The following is a 19,654-nucleotide window of genomic DNA, read 5'->3' as shown; positions in this document are numbered from 1 at the left end:
GGGTCCGACCCATAGCGACCCTGTACAGGGTTTCCGAGGGTGTAAATCTTTACGGGAGTAGAAAGCCTCATCTTTCTCCCGCGGAGCGGCTGGTAGTTTTGAACCGCTGACCTTAAGGTTCGCAGCCCGATTCGTAACCACTACGCTACCAGAGCTCCATATATATATATATATATACACACACACACATAGGGCTGGAGTTGGAGTTGCTGGATCATGTTGTTGCTGTTATGAGGTGCCCTGGATTGGTTCCATCTCAGTTACCTGATGTACAACAGAATGAAAGCCTGCCCAGTCCTGTACCATCCTTACAACTGTTCTAATGTTGGAAGTCATCATTGCAGTCACTGTATAAATCCATTCTGTTGAGGGTCTTCCTCCTTTCTCACTGACCCTCTAGATTACCAAGCACGATGTTCTCCAGGGACTGGTCCCTCCACATGACACGTTCAAAGTATATAAGAAGCTTATACGGAGTGTTTGAGCTGTACTTCTTCCAACATGATTTGCTCATTCTGACAGTACATGGGATATTTGATATTCTTCACTAACACCATAATTCAATTCTTCTTCAGTCTTCTTTATTCATTGCCAAGCTTTCAAATGCGTTATGTGGCAACTGAAAATACCATAATTTGGTTCACATCCTCTTCAGTCTTCAAAGTGACATCTTTGCTTTTTAACACTTTAAAGAGAGCCTTTGCAGCACATGTTCCCAATGCATTATGTTCTATGATTACCTGACTGCTGCTTCCATGGCATTGATTGTGGATCCAACTAAAATGAAATCTTTCATTCCAATCTTTTCTCTGCTTATCACAAAATTGCATATTGGACCCACTGTAAGGATTTTTGTGGTTTTTATGTTGAGGTGTAATCCACATATTTTTTTTATCTTTGTCATTAAGGGCTTCAAGTTCCCTTCACTTTCAGCAAGCAAGGTTTTATGTGCATACCACAGGCTGTGTACCAATCTTCCTCTAATCCACCACCTTCTTCATATAATCCGATTTCTTGAATTAGCTGCTGAGCATACAGATTGAATCAATATAATAATAGGATACACATAAACTTCTGATTTTAAACCATGCAGATCCCCTTGTTCAATTTAACCTCTTGGTCTATGTACAAGTTCTGCATGAGCACAATTAAGTATTCTGGAATTCCCATTCTTTGTAATAGTATCCATATTTTATCATGCTTCACACTGTTGCATACCTTTGCATAGTCAAGGAAACACAGGTAAACATTTTTCTGGTATTCTCTGCTTTCAGACAAGATCCACCTGATATCATCAATGATATTTCTCATTCTACAAATCCTTCTGAATTAGTTTGACATTATGGCAGTTCACTAAGCATGTACTGCTGCAAACATTTTTTAACTGTCTTCTTTTTGCAAAATTTTATTTGTGTGTGATATTAATCACACTGTTTGAAAATTTCTTCATTTTGTTGGATCACCTTTCTACAAAATAAGCATGAATACTGATCTCTTTCAGTCAGTTGGCCAGATAACTGTATTCCAAATTTCTTGGCATAGACAAATAAACATCTCTAGTGCTGCATTTGTTTGTTGAAACTTTTCAGTTAGTATTATGTTAGTTCCTGGAGCTCTGATTTTTTTTTGCCAATGCCTTCAGTGCAGCTTGAACTTCTTCAATAGCATAAGTTCCTCATCATATGCAACTTCATGCGATGGTGGATTTTAAGGTAGTTCTATTTCTGGATCTTTCATAAAGCACCATTATCATTTTTCACAGTGGTTGTACCATTTTCCTGTTACATCAGTATTATGTAAGTTACTTGCCAGCATTTCTTGTTATCTGTTTTCTTGTTTGTGTTTTTTTTATCATGGCCACTTTGACCAGGAACCAATGATATCTCATTGTAGTTTTGATTTGCATCTTTCTAAGGAGTCATGGTGCGGCACTGTAGGATAAACATTAGCCTACTAACTACACGGTCAGAAGCTCACACCCACCAGCCACTCTTTGGTTGCTGTGAGTCAAAACGGACTCAAGAGCACTTAACAGCAATGGCTAATGAGCATGAACATCTTTTCGTATGTTTGTTGCCTGCTTAGGTATCATCTTTGGTGAAAAAGTTCCGTCCATGTCCTACACCCACTTTGTGATTATACTGTTTGCCTCTTTGTAGTTGAACTGTTGCAGGTTTCCATCTTTTGAGATTAAAACCCTTACAGGTAAGTCATTTCTGAAGATATTTTCCCCGGCTGTAGTCTATTTACAGTTTTAATACAGGCTTTTGATGAACAAGTTTTTATTTGTATGATGGTCATCTATTTTGGCTTTTTCTATTTGTACATTTTTATTATCACCCTATTCTCACAAAAGATTAGGTTCTGTAGATTTCCCCCTATGTTTCCTTCCAGAAATGATAAGTTTAACATGTAGGTCTTTGATCCATCTTAAGTCAGTTTTTTGTGCTTGATGTGTAGTTTGAGTCCTGTTTCATTTTCCTATAGGTCGAGATCCAGTTTTGTCAGAACCGTTAATTAAGGGACTGTTTCTCCCTCACTGAATGAGCCATAGCTCTCTGTTATCAAACACAGTTGTCCATAACTGGTTGGGTTTAATTCTGAGTTCTCAATTAGATTCCATTGGTCTACATGTCTACCGCTGAACCAATACCAAGATGTTGTGATTACAGTGGTTGTAAAGTATGTTTTGCTATTGCTGCTGCTTTGAGTATTTAGGGTTTCTTTCATTTCCATGTGAAGTTGTCATTAGTTTTTCCATTTCAATAAATGGCACTGTTAGGATTTCTATCAGGCTTTCGTGGTAATCTCTAGATCCCTTTATATAGAACTGAGATTTCCATTATATTAAGTCTTCTAATCTTTTATGTACCAGGTTAGGCTAATTTCTAAGTATTTTATTGACTTGTGGAATACTGTAAATGGTACTGTTTTCTTGATTTCGGTTTTGTAATAGAGGAACCCAACTGATTTTTATACCCTAGAACATCGCTAGATTCTATTAGTTTCAATAATATTCTTGTGGAAACTCTTGGGTCTTTTGTGTATAAGGTAATGCCATCAACAAATAGTTTTTCTTCTTCCTTTCTGATTTGGATATCTTTTAACTGTATTATTGCTTTGGCTTCAAGTACAATGTTGAATAAGACTGGTAAAAATGGGCAACTTTGTCTCATTCCTATTCTCAAAGGGATGGCTTTCTCCATTGAGTATAATATTGGCTGTTGATTATGCTTATATGCCCTTAATTATGATAAGACAGTTCCCTCCTATTCCTATTTTACTGATGTTTTATAAGGAAAGTGCATTGGATTTTATCGAATGTCTTCTCTATCAATTAATATAAATATATGGGTCTTTTATGTTGTATTTATGTGGTTGATTACATTGACTGCTTTTCTAATGCTGAACCACCCTCGTAATTCTGGAAAGAATCTCACTTGATCACGGTGTATGATTTTTTTTTTTAAAGCGCTGCTAAAGTTTGATAACTAGAAATTTATTGAAAAATTTTAAAATCTATGTTCATAAGGAATATTCATCTGTAACATGTGTATGTGTGATGTCTTAGCCTGGTTTAGATCTCAAGACTATACTGAATTCACTAAAAGAGCTCAGTAGGTAGTGTTCTTTACTCTTCGGTTTTTGAAGTGATTGAGTAGGTGACAACATTTCTCTGGAGGATTTGTAAAATTCTCCAATGGCATCAAATGGTCCAGGGCTTTATTTTGTTGGCAGTTTTTAATGACATCTTCAACCTCTTCTTTTACAGTGTTGTTGTTGTTGTTGTTGTTATCCGCCCTTGAGTCGATTCTGACTCACAGCAACTCAATGCACAACAGAAGGGAACACAGCCATTCCCGCACCACCCCCACAATTTTGGTTACACTTGAGCCCAGTGTTGCTCCATTATACCAATCCATCTCCTTGGTGGGGAGGAGGGGAACTTCCTCTTTGTTGCTGATCCTCCACTTTACCAACAATGATGTCCTTCTCCAGTAACTCCTGATGACATGTTTGAAGTATGAAACTCTCACATCCTGGCTTCCGAGGAGCATTCTGGCTGTACTTCCTTCAACACGGATTTGTTTGTTCTTAGTAACAGTTCATGGTACTTACAGTATTTTTCTCTAACATCAAAACTCAACTACCTCAATTCTTCTACAGTCTTCCTTATTCACTGTCCAACTTTCATATATATATGAGGCCATTGAAAATACCGTAGGTTGGGTCAGGCACAAATTAGTTCTCAAACTAATATATTTGACTTTGAGCACTTTAAAGAGGTCCTCTGAAGCAGATATGTCTAATTTGTCATTTGATTTTGGGGATCCTTCTTCCAAGATTGTTGACTGAGGACCAAGCAAAATGAACTCTGACAACTTCAATCTTCTCTCCACTTATCATGATGTTACTTATTAGTCCAGTTATGAAGATATTTTTTGTTTTGTTTTCTTTACGTTGAGGTGTGATCCATACTAAAGGTTGTAGTATTTGATATTCATCAGCAAGTATTTTAAGTTCTTTTTGCTTCCGGCAAGCAAGGTTGTATCACTTGCATGTCACAGGTTGCTAATGTAGTCTTCTTCCAATCCTGATGCCAAGTTCTTCATTTAATCAGCTTCTCAGATTCTTTGCTCAGCATAAAAATGTTATACATATGGTGAAAGGATACAACTCTGGCACACACCTTTCCTAATTTTAAACCATTAAGTTTCCCCTTGTTCTGTTGGAATGATTGCCTCTTGGTCTACGTACAGATATCTGATAAGCACAATGAAATGCTCTGGAACACCTATTCTTGACAATGTTATCCATAGCTTGTCGTGATCCACACAGTTGAAAGCCTTTGCAGTCAATAAAGCACAAGTAAACACCTTTCTGGTGTTCTGTGCTTTCAGTCAAGGTCCATCTGATACCATCAATGATACCCTGAGTTCCACAACCTATTCTTAATCTGGCTGAGTTTCTGGCAGTTCTCTATGTACTGATGCAATGTTTTTTAATTCACTTCCGCAAAACTTTACTTGTAAGTGACATTAATGGTATTGCTTAATGATTTCTGCATTCCACTGAGTCACCTCTCTTTGGAATGGGCACAAATATGGATCTTTTCCAATCGGTTGGCCATGTAATTGTCTTCCAAATTTCTTGGCAGAGATAGTGAGCACCTCCAGTGCAACATCAGCTTGGTGAAAGATATCAGTTGGTATTCTGCCAATTCCTAGAACCTTGTTTTTTCCCAATGTCTTCAGGGCACCTTGAACTTCTTCCTTCAGTACTATCCGTTTTTGATCATATGTTACCTCTTGTAATGGTTGCACACTGACTATTTCTTTTTGTTACACTGACTCCGTGTATTCCTTCTTTTGATGCTTTCGGCATCATTCAATATTCTGCACATGTTGTTGTTGTTGTTAAGTGACATCAAGTCAATTCTGATTCATAACAATGCAGCACAGGGTTTCCAAAAAGCTGTTATATTGTAGGTCAAGGCATGGTTTTTTTTCTTCGGGTCTTTCAGCTTGAGAAATGCTGAGCCTGCTCTTCCCTTTTGGTTTTCTAACTCCAGATCTTTACAAATTTCATTATAATATTTGACTTTGTCTTCTTCTGATGCCCTGTTCAACAATTTGATTTCCTCAGCTCTTCCATTCGCTTTAACATCGCTATGCTGGAAAGCAAATTTCAGTCTCTCTGGCACCCAATCTCATCATCACTGGCTGTATTAGTTTGTGTGTAAATTTGAATAATAAAGGTATTAACTGGTCTTCCTTGTTCTTAAGTGCTGTCAAGTGGGTTCTGACTCACAGTGACCCTGTATAGGGTTTCTAAGGAGCAGCTGGTGGGTTTGAACTATCAACTTTGTGGTTCACAGTACAGAATTGGTCCTAAAGCGCCACACCAGGTGTATGGATATTATCCTATCACAGACAGCATTGTACTTCAAGACAGATTTTGAAATGTTCTTTTTGCCTATGAATGTGACACCACTTCTCAAAATGAGAAATAGCTATAAACATCTATTAATAATCAAAACATGGAATGTATAAAGGATTAAATAGGAAAATTGGAAGTTGTCAAAAATGAAACAAGAAGCATAAAGATCGACATCCTAAGCATCAGTGAGCTGAAATGGACTGGTGTGGGACACTGTGAAGCAGATAATCATATGGTTGACTGTGCTAGCCATGACTAACTGAAGAAGAATGCTGTCTTTTGCATTGGGTCTTTTCAAAATTTTTTTTATCTGTTTCTGTTCATTCAGATAAGGAGTGTTTCTAAAAAAATTTTTCATTTCACCTAGATTTTCCAATTTGTTGTTAAGAGCTATAAAGTTGGTTCTGACCCAATTGACAGGGCTTTTGAGGAGCGGCTAGTAGGTCTGAACCACTGACCTTGCAGTTCGAAATTCAGTGCTTATCTTACAGTGAATGCCACACCACGATTCCAGAATTTCAAATTTAATGGGGTATAATTTTTCATAGCAACCAATTATGATCTTCTTTATCTTTGTTGGATGGGTTGTAAGGCCATCAATTTTGATTCATAATGTGGTTATATGCTTCTGGTTTATTTCTTTTGTCAATCTAGCCAGTGATTAGTCTAGTTCACCGATCCTTTCAAAGAGCCTCCTTCTGGGCTGATAGATTCTGTTATTTATTTTCTAATTTATTTATATCTGCCTTGATCTTAACATTTCCTTTTTCTGATAGTCTTTGTTCTTCCTTTTGCAATTACTCAAGTTGTCAGCTAAGTTAACGATTTTGAATCTTCTTTTTTAGTGTTTGCATTTGTTGCTATGAATTTCCCTCTAGGTACTGCTTTTGCTCTAGCCCAAAGGTTTTGATATGTTGTTTTCATTTTTGTTTGATTCTAGAAATTTTTTATTTTACTTTTGATTTCTTCTATGAGCCAACAGTTTCTCTAGCAGTATATAATCTAGTTTCCAGGTCTTTTTGTTCCCTTATTTTTCAGGTTGTTGGGCTCTCACTTCATACTACTATAGTCAGAGTAGATGCTTTATATGATTTCAATTCTTTAAAATGTGTTGAGACTGATTTTGTGTCCCAGTAAATAGTCTAGTCTGGAAAGTGATCCATGTATTGTTCCAATGTTAAGAAGAGTGTTCTTGATATGTCTGTCAGGTCTAACTTACTTATGATTTTAGTAAAGTTTTACAAGCCCTTAGAGGTCTTTTTTGTAGATGTTCGGTGTATCTTTGAAAATGGTGTGTTGAAGTCTCTGACTACTGTGATGTTGTCTAGTTCTTGCTTCATATTAGTCAGTTTCATGTTTTTGGTGCATTGCTGTTGTTGTTGTTAAGTGTCATTGAGTCGGTTCTGACTCACAGGGACCCTGCATAAGGTTTCAAAGAAGCAGCTGGTGGGTTTGAACCACCAACTTCGTGGATCGATGTCCAGTGCTGATTCTACAGCACCAGCAGGAATCTGCATTACTATTAGGTACATACATAATTGCTATGCCTTCATGCTGCATTCATCCTTTTACTATTATGTAATGTCCTTTTCTATCTCTTGTTAACAGTTCTAATTTCAAGTCTACTTAATCTAATGTCTGTATGGTAACAACTGTTCTCTTGTGTTTGTAAGTTGTCAGAAATATTTTCCTCCATCATTTTCAATCTGTGTCTTTATGTCTAAGGTATGTTTCTTGTAGACAGCAAATGGATTGATATAAATTTTTATCCATTCTGCCACTCTGTCTTTTCCATGGTGTGTTCAGAAGACGTACATTCAAGGTTACCATTCAAATGGAATGCCTACCTCACTTAATTTGCTATTTGTTTTATGTTTATGGCTTATCTGTGTTTTTCTTTTTTTTTTCTTTTTAATTCTGACTTTTGTTTGCATTTGACTACTTTCTTATGAGAAGTTTTGCTTTTTCCCTGTAAATTTTTTCTTAGTAGTTTTTGGCCATTTTGTTACTTTTCTTTTTTATTATTATTATTTAAATTTTGTATTCTAGTTTTTGTGGAAAATTCTTCTCATTGGGTGTCTTGGTAGCTCAGTATCTAAGGTCCCAGCTGCCAACAATAAGCCCACGACCTGCGCACATCTGTTATTCCATGGGATAAAGATATGGAAATATGCCTGTGCAAAGATCCAAAATACTGGCCATCCTATGGAGCAGCTGCACTCCACTCGACGGGTTCTCCGAGTCACCATCAAACCAGTAGCAGTGGTCTTAGTTATCTTCTCCCATGAACCACTAGAGGGCACTCTTATCCTTAGGTTTTTGTTTTATTTTCAGTACTGAGTCAGGAGTTCTGGATGCTTGGGATGTGGAGTTCAATACCCATGTGCAGAAGTGGAGAAGGAGGAAACAGGAAGGCTATGCGGTCCTAGACTCTGATGTAAATGGTGGGGCTCAACTTCCTGATGTAGAAGGGGATGTTCTGTGTCTTTCCCTCATGAGCATCCCTTCAGAAGCTTTCCCATATTATCCCTGTAGGGGCAAGGAGCAAGCCATTTTGCCCTGTGTCTGTCCGAAGTATCCCCTCAGGCTGCTGTCCTTGCAATTCTTCAGGGTCCTACTACCTGTCTGTCCATCTTGAGCCTCAGTGAGATTCAACAGTAGTCTCTCGCAGAACCACGGTCTCTCTTCACCCTCTCCCATTTGCACAGCCTGCAAATTCGCACTACCAATGTACACCAGATTTGTTAAACTGGGTTAGTTTCCTCAATTTAGCTTCCTCCGTGTATCACATGTGGTACTGTCCAGTCCTCTTCCCAAAGGGCCATGGTGAGCGAGGGTTCCTGTGTTAGTGGGGAGGTTCTCCCAGTTTCTGTGCCAACCCTGCTCCTTTCTTCTCCACTTCTGGACTCTATCTGACTCTTCAACACCTCAGCTGCCATTCAGAGTTCTGGGGTCTTGTTTTTATTCATTGTTAGTGGGCTGGGGAGTTACTGGGGATGGATGGGTTTGTCCACTCACAATGTTTATGGAAACACACTGCCGTATCTTTCTCTCATAGAGGAGTGGTGGGTTCAAGCCACCAATCTTTCAGTTAGCAGTCAAGCACTTAACCACTGCACACCTGGGCTTCTTTCTACTCTTTGGTACCCTTGGTTTAATTGATAAAGATCTTTTCTGTATGTTATTAAAATACATTGGATAACAACAAATACTCAAAAACATTGGCTTTTTGCACAAATTATACCTTGCATATTATTTAAACTGTATACTTACTACATCAAACTTCTGAGTGATGTTCCCCTGGACATCCAGTAAATAAACTTTGCCGCAATGTGTACCCAATGCCAAAAACTGTAAGAAAAAGGGACCAGAAAATTAATAGAGCATGAGTGGATAATTACTACAAAAACCAGTCTCAATGTGTCATAATGCTTAATGTGTGGATGATTTGCAGTGTCTCAGAAGATGTTCACTCCTTGCAGGAGACTTGTTTCCGACGTCACAGAAATAACAGAACAGGGCCAGAGCCTATTTTATTATGATAGTGCACAGTGGCTGTCAGAGTGAGTCATGGACGCTCTCCTCTACTGAGGACTGATGGTGGGGAAGCAGTCTGACATAACGCCGGACCAACTGAGGCAGTAAATTAAAACTGCAGCTGTAAGAGCGTCACCAGCCCACAGTTGAACTCCAAGTCAGAAGGGAACGATTGAGAAACTCCCCCTAATTTATGGCAAATGTGTAAATCTGCGCTATCGTTTATTGAACGCATACAAACACAAACATCAAAATACCCTTTTATAGAATGAAAAATTCCATGGCGCACTGAGGAATGAAAAATCTGAGACATAACTCAGTTACCTTTCAAATGCTTTGAGAAAAGTAAATTTATAATGATAGTGTAGACAAATGTGGACATACGAGGGAGGCTTCAAAAAGTTCGTGGAAAAATTCCATTCTCTTTTGGTGTCATTTTTCCATGACCTTTTTGAAGTCCCTTCACACTAATGCAAAAAAAAAACAAAACAACTTTTTTTTGCCCCCTGCTCTGGTAGCGTAGTGGTTACGAATAGGGCTGCTAACCTGAAGGTCGGCAGTTTGAAACTACCAGCTAGCTGTTCCACGGGAGAAAGATGAGGCGTTCTGCTCCCGTAAAGACTTACAGCCTTGGAAACCCTATGCAGGGTCACTTTGAGTTGGAACCGACTCCACGGTACTCAACAACAACAACAACCACAAAATAACTGCTGAGCTGTGTATTTGTCTTCTATTATACAATAGGTTCATAACTCGCACTGTTTCTTTAATTCTTTGCACTAGTCCTAAATAAGTCATAAACTTTTGGACGGCCTGGAATGCAACATGAGAGTTTTCTTCTTTTTCGAAGCTAAAGCATTACTCAAATAGTCCCTGAGTCTCTGTATTTCACTGCATGCAAGCATGCTTCATTGCAACCTATAATGCAATGCTCAAATTTGCAGTCGCCGCTAAGTGTTTCTGTCAAGTAGCACAACCTTTAAAAAATAACCTTACAGAAAGCCAAGATTTAAAAGGATTTACCAAAATGGGATTGCTTAAAATGAAATTTCAGTGCAGGCACTTAAAATATGTAGCCACTTTAAAGAGGAGTCACAAAAAGGGAAAAGAAGGGGTTCATTAGAAATTCATCCCCTATAATGCCTTTCACTCCTGCAAGGTTGCCTTTTTTCAGGAAGAAAAAAGTCCCCCGGGTAAAAAATCAATACTGGTTAATAAAACATCAGGTGTGCAGACATAACTGGGTATGACGATTCTGCTGCCCAGGCCTGCTTGAGCACACCAGGTGCCATGACGATTAGTCATCCAAGGCAGACAGCAAAGCAGGAGGGTGCAGCCCTGGGAACGCAGGAGAGGGAAAGAGGTAATTCTGGGGGGAAATTAGTCTGCATATTTAAACCAAACAGGGATGGTTCCCCCAAAACAACAACAAAAACTAGGTATTCTAATCAGAAATAGAAGACTCAATTGGCTATAATCCTCTCCACAGTGACACTCTGGCAATATTTAAAGGGAAGAGTACCACTTAATATTAAAAAGCAAACAATGCTCTACTGCATTCTGAGGTTATCGTTGGTTAAAGAAGAGGTCTTAAAAGCTGGCAGCACCCCCACGTATCAGATGATATTGATTCTCCTCATAAATACTGTATTTAGTTTGTTAGCAAACTAAGGGAGCATGGATTCTTAAAATGTCTTTAACACTGTGTCATTTTCCAACATCTCTGGAAAGGCCATTTTTGAACTTACATTTAATAGAAGTTTTCAAGGTTCTATGCAGGGAACTTTATACAAACTAACAGTCCATTTCCTTTTATTCACTTATTTATTTAGGTCCAAATGATTACTTTTCTTCATTTAATATTTAAGATAGATTGTTGTTGTTGTTGTGCCATCGAGTTGGTTCCGACCCATAGTGACCCTGTACAGGGTTTCCGAGGGTGTAGAAAGCCTCATCGTTCTCCTGCGGAGCGGCTGGTAGTTTCGAACTGCTGACCTTAAGGTTCGCAGCCAGATTCGTAACCACTACGCTACCAGAGTTAAAAACAATGTTTTACCTAAAAACTATCATTAATTTAGAAGAGTTTTTAAAGATTTTTTTTTTTTTAATGAGAAGCTGTATGTTGTTTGGGAAAAAATGTTATCTTTTAGGTAAGAAATTATTGCTGCTATATCTTATAAATAAAAAGCATTATATGCTCTTCAAAAAAGATCTTAGTTTGTAAGATTTATTTAACTACGAATATTATGAATGAGTCATACTTTCCACTTTCATTTACAAGTTCTGTGACAATTTAAAAATAATTTTTTTTAAGTCATAAATATGTGAGCATAAATGCAAAGTCCTTTCCCAATTTAGCTCTACTTTCAGTCCTTAAAAGCCGTGAGCTTTTGTAACCTGGATTCTTTTTAAGCTTGAATGCATTTTAAATCCAAAATGTCAAAAAAATTACGGACAACTTAATAAGTCCCGTTCATGTTTGGTTATGAAAACTTGACTCATTTTATAAACTATAAGATTGTTGTTGGTGTTAGGTGCCATCGAGTCGGTACTGAGTCATTGCGACCTTAGGCACAGCGGAAGGAAACACTGCCCGATCCTGGGCCAACCTCATGATAAGATTAGATATACATCAATCCCTCTGGACAATTCACTGTTGTTGCTGTTAAGTGCCGTCGAGCCAGTTCTGATCATTGCGACCGTGTATAGGGTTTCTGAGGAGTGGCTGGTGAGCTTGAACTACCGACCTTTAGGTTCAAACAGACCCTGCAGTCCAGCGCATTAACCTACAGCACCACACCAAGCCTCAGATGATTCACTAGCACAGCTGATTTTATTTGAATGACTTACTTTGTGTAAGCAAACAAGACGTGGTAATAAGCAATCGTATACATACCACAAAAGAAACCAAAAGTAGCAGCTTTAAAATTTATTCAACAAGATAATATCCATCTTTCACATGCATAGCATTCAAACATTAGAAAAGGGAAGTCTTCAATTACACATGAAGAAGTTCCAAGAGTTGATACTATTTTCGTGGATAGTCAGTGAGTGGCAGAGCCAGGGCCAGAATTAAGAGCCAAAATACTCTCAAAGCTGGATTGCAATTAAATAAAAAGCTGGGCCTCAGATTCCGAGTGAAGAGTCTACAAATTACCAATAATTATCACTCCCAGCCAAGGAGCTCTGGTAGTGTAATGGTTACGAATCAGACTGCTAACCTCAAGGTTGGCAGTTCGAAACTACCAGCTGTTCCACGGGAGAAAGATGAGGCATTCTGCTCCCGTAAAGATTTACAGCCTCAGAAACCCTGTGCAGGGTCGCTATGAGTCGGAACCGACTTCGTGGTACTTAACAACAGTTCCCAGCCAGCATGGTTTAAGTACAGAGTTAATGACTGTTCTCCAGCAGGCCAACATTGCTCTCCCTTCTAATCTTACAACTTTCCTAACACGACACTTAACAATTCAAAGAGTAATTGATAGTTTTCCAAAAACCACATATATTATAAATCTCACCTCTAACACTGTCTAAATTCCACATAGTATGGATATTATACTTATCATACCCCCAGGTGTGTTCTGAGTGTGTGTGTGTTGGGGTGGGGGAGTATGCAAACATATTTTTGGTTATTATTATTACTTTTTTTTTTTTTTGCTTGTGAAGAACAGAGGAGGAGAGGGAAGCAGAAGCCAAAACCACTGTTTAAAAACAAAAAAACACACAAAACCCCACCACCAAAAGCATCAGATCTCTGAAGTATAAACAAACTCCAAATAGAAATCACTTACAAAGGCGTCGTCTCACAGTGCTACTTTACCTTGTCATGGACTGTCATGCAGCTAGCCGCATCCTGCTGAAGAATTTCCGTTACGCCATTGGAAAGCCTTTCATACTTCAGTTTGGGTTCCTCTTCACTTTCTTCTTCCTGCACAAAATGCAAAGAAAATGAAGGGCCTCGCACATGTACTTAAAGTAGCCAGAGATTCAAATGCAACTCTCGCGGGGGAACCGGAGATGGTTCCCTCAATGATCTTTCTATTGACCACCAGCTGCCATGAGTCATAACCAACTCCACAGCAGCTAACGTTACAACATGGCTGAAAGTGAAGGCCTTTAGGTTTTGTTTTGCCAACTGAGTATGCCACCTGTTACAACTTCACTGATAGAAGAAATTGAAAAGGGGAGTTGTTGTTAAGTGCCGTCGAGTCGGTTCCGACCCATAGCAACCCTGAAAGGGTTTCTGAGGCTGTAAATCTTTACGGGAGCAGAAAACCTCATCTTTCTCCTGTGAAGCAGCTGGTAGTATTGAAAAGCAGCTGATCTTGCGGTTCGCAGCCCGATTTGTAACAACTACACTACCAGAGCTCCTTGAAAAGGGGAGTATATGTACCACAAAAATGATACACTGTGTTATCTTAAGAGTAAATGCTAAATTGTCTGACCTACTGTGCAGACATACATATGCTATTTAAAAGGTATGGGCAAAGTACTTGTCACTGTGACCTTGTGAACATATATATACACTCAGCAATGTTTCAGAAATACAACGAACTTCCAAAAAAAATTAATAAATTGTCTATTTCAAGATTAGAAATATTTCTGTAAGATTTTAGAAAATCTAAGTTGAACTTTCATTTTACTTATTATTGTTAAGTGCCATCAAGTTGCTTCCCACTCATAGTAACCCTATATAGGGTTTCCAAGGAGCAGCTGGTGAGTTTGAACCACTGACTTTGTGGTCAAGCTGACCTTGCGGCCCAGTTCTTTATCCCACAGCCCCACACCGAAAACTACTGGAGCCTCCACAATTTTTTCACACACAACACCAATGCAGCTTACCCTTGGACAATGCAGGGGGGTTCAGGGCGCCAACCTCCCACACAGTAGAAAAGTTGCATACGATTTATGTGGGTCCTTAAACAACACGGGCAGTTGTGCAGGCCCACTGATACGTGAATTTTTCCCCCCTGTTGCTATGACAGTTCGCTCAAGTGTTGCGTATTTGCTTAAAACGCTGTGTGACGCTAATCATCTCGCTTGAGTAGTTCATCTCTCCAGTTAGGGAGATGGAAGGGTAAGAGGCTAGCACTTACGGGTGACACTAACTGCTCGCTTGGACACGATTCACGTCACAAGGCATTTTAAGCAGATGTTAGCAACATTTAAGCTTACTGTCATAGCAACAGGAAAATAAATCCACTTATCTGTAGGCCTCTGCAGGAATTCAATAAAAAATTATCAAGCACACCATGAGATAGGATCTAATGACGAAAAACAAGAAAAGAAGGAAAACCATGCATGCACACACACACAATCATATGATAAAAACAGACCAATGGGTGAGCCACAGACTGGAGAATGGAGAACTTTCCACCAATAACTATGACGAGTATGTTCAATAAAACAGAGGAAAACATAAATGAAAAGATGCATATTCAACAGAAAACTGGAATCTGTCACACAGAAAAAAAACACGAAAACCAGAACACTGAAATTAAAAACTGAAATAGATGGTTTAACAGAAGATGAACAAAGCACAACAAGACAAGGCTGTGATTGAGAGCCACTGAGTCAACCCTAACGCCCCACAGGGCTTCCTAAGGCTCTCATCTTTCCAGGAGCACATCACCAGGTCTTAGGGGAATAAAACATAGGTCAGCAGAAACTATCCAAAGGAAAGTGTACATATCCGGAGTGGAAATATAGGTGGAAGACCATGAACAGGGCTAAACATACCTTGTATTAGATTCCCAGAAAGATAAGGGAAAAGAGGGGTAAGGGAGCTAAAAGCAACATTTAATCTAGTATAGGCAGTCTCATACTTCAGACATATTATCAGGAGGGACCAGTCCCTAGAGAAGGACATCATGCTTGGTAAAGTTGAGTGTTAGAGAAAAAGAGGGAGACCCCCAAGGAGAGGGATGGGTGCTAAGGCTGCAGCAATGGGCTCAAATGTAGCAACCATTGTGAAGTGAGTGCAGGACTGGGCAGTGTTTCGTTCTGTTGTGCATAAGTCCACTATGAGTGGAACCAACTCGACAACATAAAACAACAGGCAGTCTCCAGGTTGTGAACATCTGACACAGAAACAACTACTTGCCTTCTGTGTTAATAAATTTGCCCTCACTTTGAAGCAATTGAACCAATCCCTACTAACAACACGTGTTCCTAAGGGTCACCTTCACTTGTGGCTCTTGAGGTTTTTAAGTCATTGAAAAGGTTTCAAGTCTTTTCTTGCACTGAAACTAAAATGCCAAACCTATTAGTATCTAGTCAATTTCAACTCATAGTAACCCTACAGGACACAGCATAACTGCCCCAGGAATTTCCGAGGCTGTAAAATCTTTGAGACCAGACAACCTCAACTTTCACTCACACGACAGCTGTTGGGTTCAAGCCACTAGCCAACATTTAACCCCAAAGTAAGGCTAAATAAAAACCATAGGCACCTGATTCAACTTACCTACAAATTCTTGAAGACACCAGTTAGGAAGGGTTGTCATAAGTGAACCTGAGGCTGCTTGTAACTGAAAATTGTCCCATACTAATAAGACATCAGCCTACAGATTCAAGACACTATAACCTAAACAACATAAAGAAAATTACATGTAGGCACATCACAGTACAACTAAAACAAGGTTTAAAAACTGAGCTTATTGAAGAGTATAGACTAATAAGACGCCAGACAGAGAAGCAAACTTAAGTATAGCTCTGGGGCAAACTAATGCATTTTCACATGGAAAGGGACCAATTTACAGACAGATGGAGAGGATGAGAAAGACAGATATATCACATATCATGCTTTGTGTGAGTGTGCTATTGAGGTGATTTCAACTCATAGCAACTCTGTATAGGGTTTCCAAGTATAAATCTTTACTGGAGGAGAAAGCCTCATCTTTCTCCCAAGGGACAGGTGGTGGATTCAAAAGGCTGGCCTTGCAGTTATCAGTCCAACACAAAACCCCCACTATGCCACTAGAATCCAAACATCCTGCTAGGGCTTTAAGTCATGTGTTTCATACCAACTTAATACAAACAAAAAACAGGTTGTTAACTATAATGGTCTCATTTTACGAATGTAAAAATTAGAGGATCAAAAATTTTTAAGTATTTCCTTAGGAAGCACAGTGAGTAGAAGACAAAGTCAAATGAATGTGCTAATGTCAGTGCCTTGTATAAAGGAACTTCAGAGAAGTTTTTAGAAAAATGGAATTCAAACATAATGGAATTCTTGATACCCATTGACCTTAAGATGAGAGAAGGAAGAAGTAGTTTAGGGAGCTGTTTGAAGTCCTGAGTCGATGATGGGCATCAACCTAGCCCCTGGGCATTAGGGCCAGCTGGTCTGAAGTGCAGGGAGGTGTAAGTAAAACTCCCAAACTTGCAGCTGATATCCATTTGTCCTAGCTTGGACAGAACTCGACTACATGAATATAAAGATGTTTGATACTATTAGCAAGTGTAAATTGTTCAATTTGATGAACTGGACTTCTGCTTATGGATGCAGTTGCTCAAAATTCTAAGTGAATGGAAGGATTCTTCAAATCAAGGAACAAGCTTGTTTCCTCTGTACTGAGATGATTGTTGTTGTTGTTGTTAGGTGCCATCGAGTTGGTTCCAACCCATAGTGACCCTGTATAGGGTTTCTGAGGTACAGCTGATGAGCATGAACCATCAACCTTGAAGTTCAAACGGCTTTGAAGCACCACACCAGGACTCCACTGAGAGGACAGGGGCATGATATTGTTATTGTTGTTAGGTGCCATCGAGTCGGTTCCGACCCATAGCGACCCTGAACAGGGTTTCTGAAGCTGTAAATCTTTACAGGAGCAGAAAGCTTCATCTTTCTCCCATGGAGCAGCTGGTAGTTTCGAACTGCTGACTTTGCGGTGCCCAGCCTGATTCATAACCACTACGCTAGCAGAGCTCCTTAGGGGCAGGCTAGGGATGGGACACTTAGATATTGGCCATCAAAAATGGGGGTACTACAAAGGCATGAAAGGAGCTCTGGTAGCGTAGTGGTTATGAATCGGGCTGCTAACCCCAAGGTCAGCAGTTCAAAACTATCAGCTGTTCCATGGGAGAAAGATGAGCCTTTCTGCTCCCATAAAGATTTATAGCCTCAGAAACCCTATACAGGGTCGCTATGAGTCAGAACCGACTCCATGGTACTTAACAACAACACAAAGGTATGAAGTGGCCAGCTTACAAATTTTCATGAATGTGCTTAATTTCCGAATGAGGGGGACAGGGCAGAATCCCCAGTGAATAGTTTAGCTCTTTACCAAATGGTTCTGGTGAAAGGGAATGAGGGATGATGCGGATAGGATTTTATGATTCAATTGCGAGTAACTGCTAGCAGAATTCATTACAATGGTCACAGCTGTAATTGTAGAAGATGTGTAACTAAAAGGGGGGAGTAGTTAATCTTTCATTTCAGGAATAGTTAATCCCAGGACCATCAATGAGGAAGAGCATGAGTGGAGTGTGAGGTCCTACCTAGAGAAGTGACAGCAGGGCCAGTGGCAGAGGCGGTGGCACAGAGACAGCGCAGCAGCTGGGGACTTCTGGGAGGCCCATGGACTGAGTAAGACTGTGTGCCTGTGGGCAAAGGATTGGCTTACAGAATGTAACCTTTGGACATTTAAATGAGTATGTATTTTTTACTTTGTATGTGTACATCAAACATTTTTATTTTGTTCACTTGTGAAATATAAGATGTAAATGGAGACCCAGAGGAAGGAGGGAGGAGAACTGTTGCGGGGAGGGGACTGTAATCACTGAGAGCAAACAAAGTGCAGGATTTGTTGAATGTACAGCTGGTAATCTTGTCTGTAAACCTTCACTCAATCCACAATAAAAAGCTTTCTAAAAAAATGGAATTTACCCATAAACTCTGTGAAGTCCTCTCATGTCATACACAACCCGACCTCCTACAAAAATAGTTCTTCAAACAAAGGTTGTTGTCGTTATGTGCCGTGGAGTCGGTTCCGACTCATAGCGACCCTGTACAGGGCTTCCGAGGCTGTCACTCTTTACGGGAGCAGAAAGCCTCATCTTTCTCCCGTGGAACAGCTGGTAGTTTTGAACTGCTGACCTTGCAGTTCGCAGCCTGATTCGTAACCACTACGCTACCAGAGCTTCCAATATTTTTGTCTACAAATAACTATAAACCATGTACTTAATGGGTGTGGCATCCACTGACTTGATATGGCATTTCTAGCCAGTCATCTTAACTCCCACCCAAATGATTGGGTTGTTGCGGTTGTTAAGTGCCATCGAGTCGATTCCAACCCATAGCAACCCTGTACAGGGTTCCCAAAGAACAGCTAGTGAGCTTGAACCACCAACCTTGCAGTTCAAGTGACTTTGCAGTCTGGTGTATTAGCCCACAGTGCCACACCAGGACTCCAATGTTTGGATTGTTGTTGTTAGATGCCATCAATTCGGTACTGACTCATAGGGACCCTATGCACAACAGAATGAAACACTGCCCGGTCCTGGGCCAACCTCACAATTGTTGCCAGGCTTGAGCCCATTGATGCTGCCACTTGGCCAATCCATCTCACTGGGACCATGCAAATAGAGCAGACAAGACTCTAAAGTGGGGATTCGTTCGTTTTGCCATCCCACTAGGTTTAAAAGGACCCTCTTGGAAGCATGAAAAGATGAACCCATGATCATCAAGAAAGACGAGCCATGAACAGAGTATGAGATCCCTGCCTGGGAAAGGGGGAGCAGCAACAGCAACAAGAGGGGCAGCCACAGGGAAAGACAGAGCAGCTGTGGGCTTCCCTTCCCCGCCTTGCTGAATAAAGCTGAGTGCCTACCACAGGAGATTAGCTAGAAGAATGGATTGTACCCTTGGGGCATTCACAGACAGGCTAAGGGAATAGGGCAGAGACCAAGTTGTCACAAGACTGAGAAACCAAAGACAAGAGTGAGGCGTAGCTGCAGTATGGCAGAGAAGAGGCGTTCCTGAGCAGAGAACTGCTCTATCCTGAGTTGTGTCTGATCCTGAATTGTACTCTGTTCATTCCTTAATGACCCCTATAACTGTGAGTTTCGTCTCTGAGTTCTGTGTAGTCATTGCAGTGGGTTATTGAGAGTGTTATGGGAGGAATGGTTGGTGACAGACAACAGCAAAGAAGATTGAAGGGTGGAGACATGTTTG

The 19,654-nt window shown here is 40.0% G+C and overlaps 1 protein-coding gene across 1 annotated transcript in view; it reads right to left on the bottom strand.

Moving 5' to 3' along the window:
- The window catches only part of VPS41 (vacuolar protein sorting 41 homolog (S. cerevisiae)), a 259,706-nt gene that overhangs the window by 190,745 nt on the left and 49,307 nt on the right, over positions 1–19,654 (bottom strand). The window contains exons 2-3 of the mRNA XM_006832263.1: positions 13,298–13,405; positions 9,214–9,291 (exon numbers count right to left, since the gene is read on the bottom strand). Of these exons, the coding sequence (XP_006832326.1) occupies positions 9,214–9,291; positions 13,298–13,405 (186 nt within the window). The remainder of the gene's footprint in view (positions 1–9,213; positions 9,292–13,297; positions 13,406–19,654) is intronic.

This window comes from Chrysochloris asiatica, unplaced genomic scaffold (genome assembly GCF_000296735.1).
Source record: "Chrysochloris asiatica unplaced genomic scaffold, ChrAsi1.0 scaffold00006, whole genome shotgun sequence".
Classification (NCBI taxonomy): Eukaryota; Metazoa; Chordata; class Mammalia; order Afrosoricida; family Chrysochloridae; genus Chrysochloris; species Chrysochloris asiatica.
This window is presented reverse-complemented; position numbering and strand designations above follow the sequence as displayed.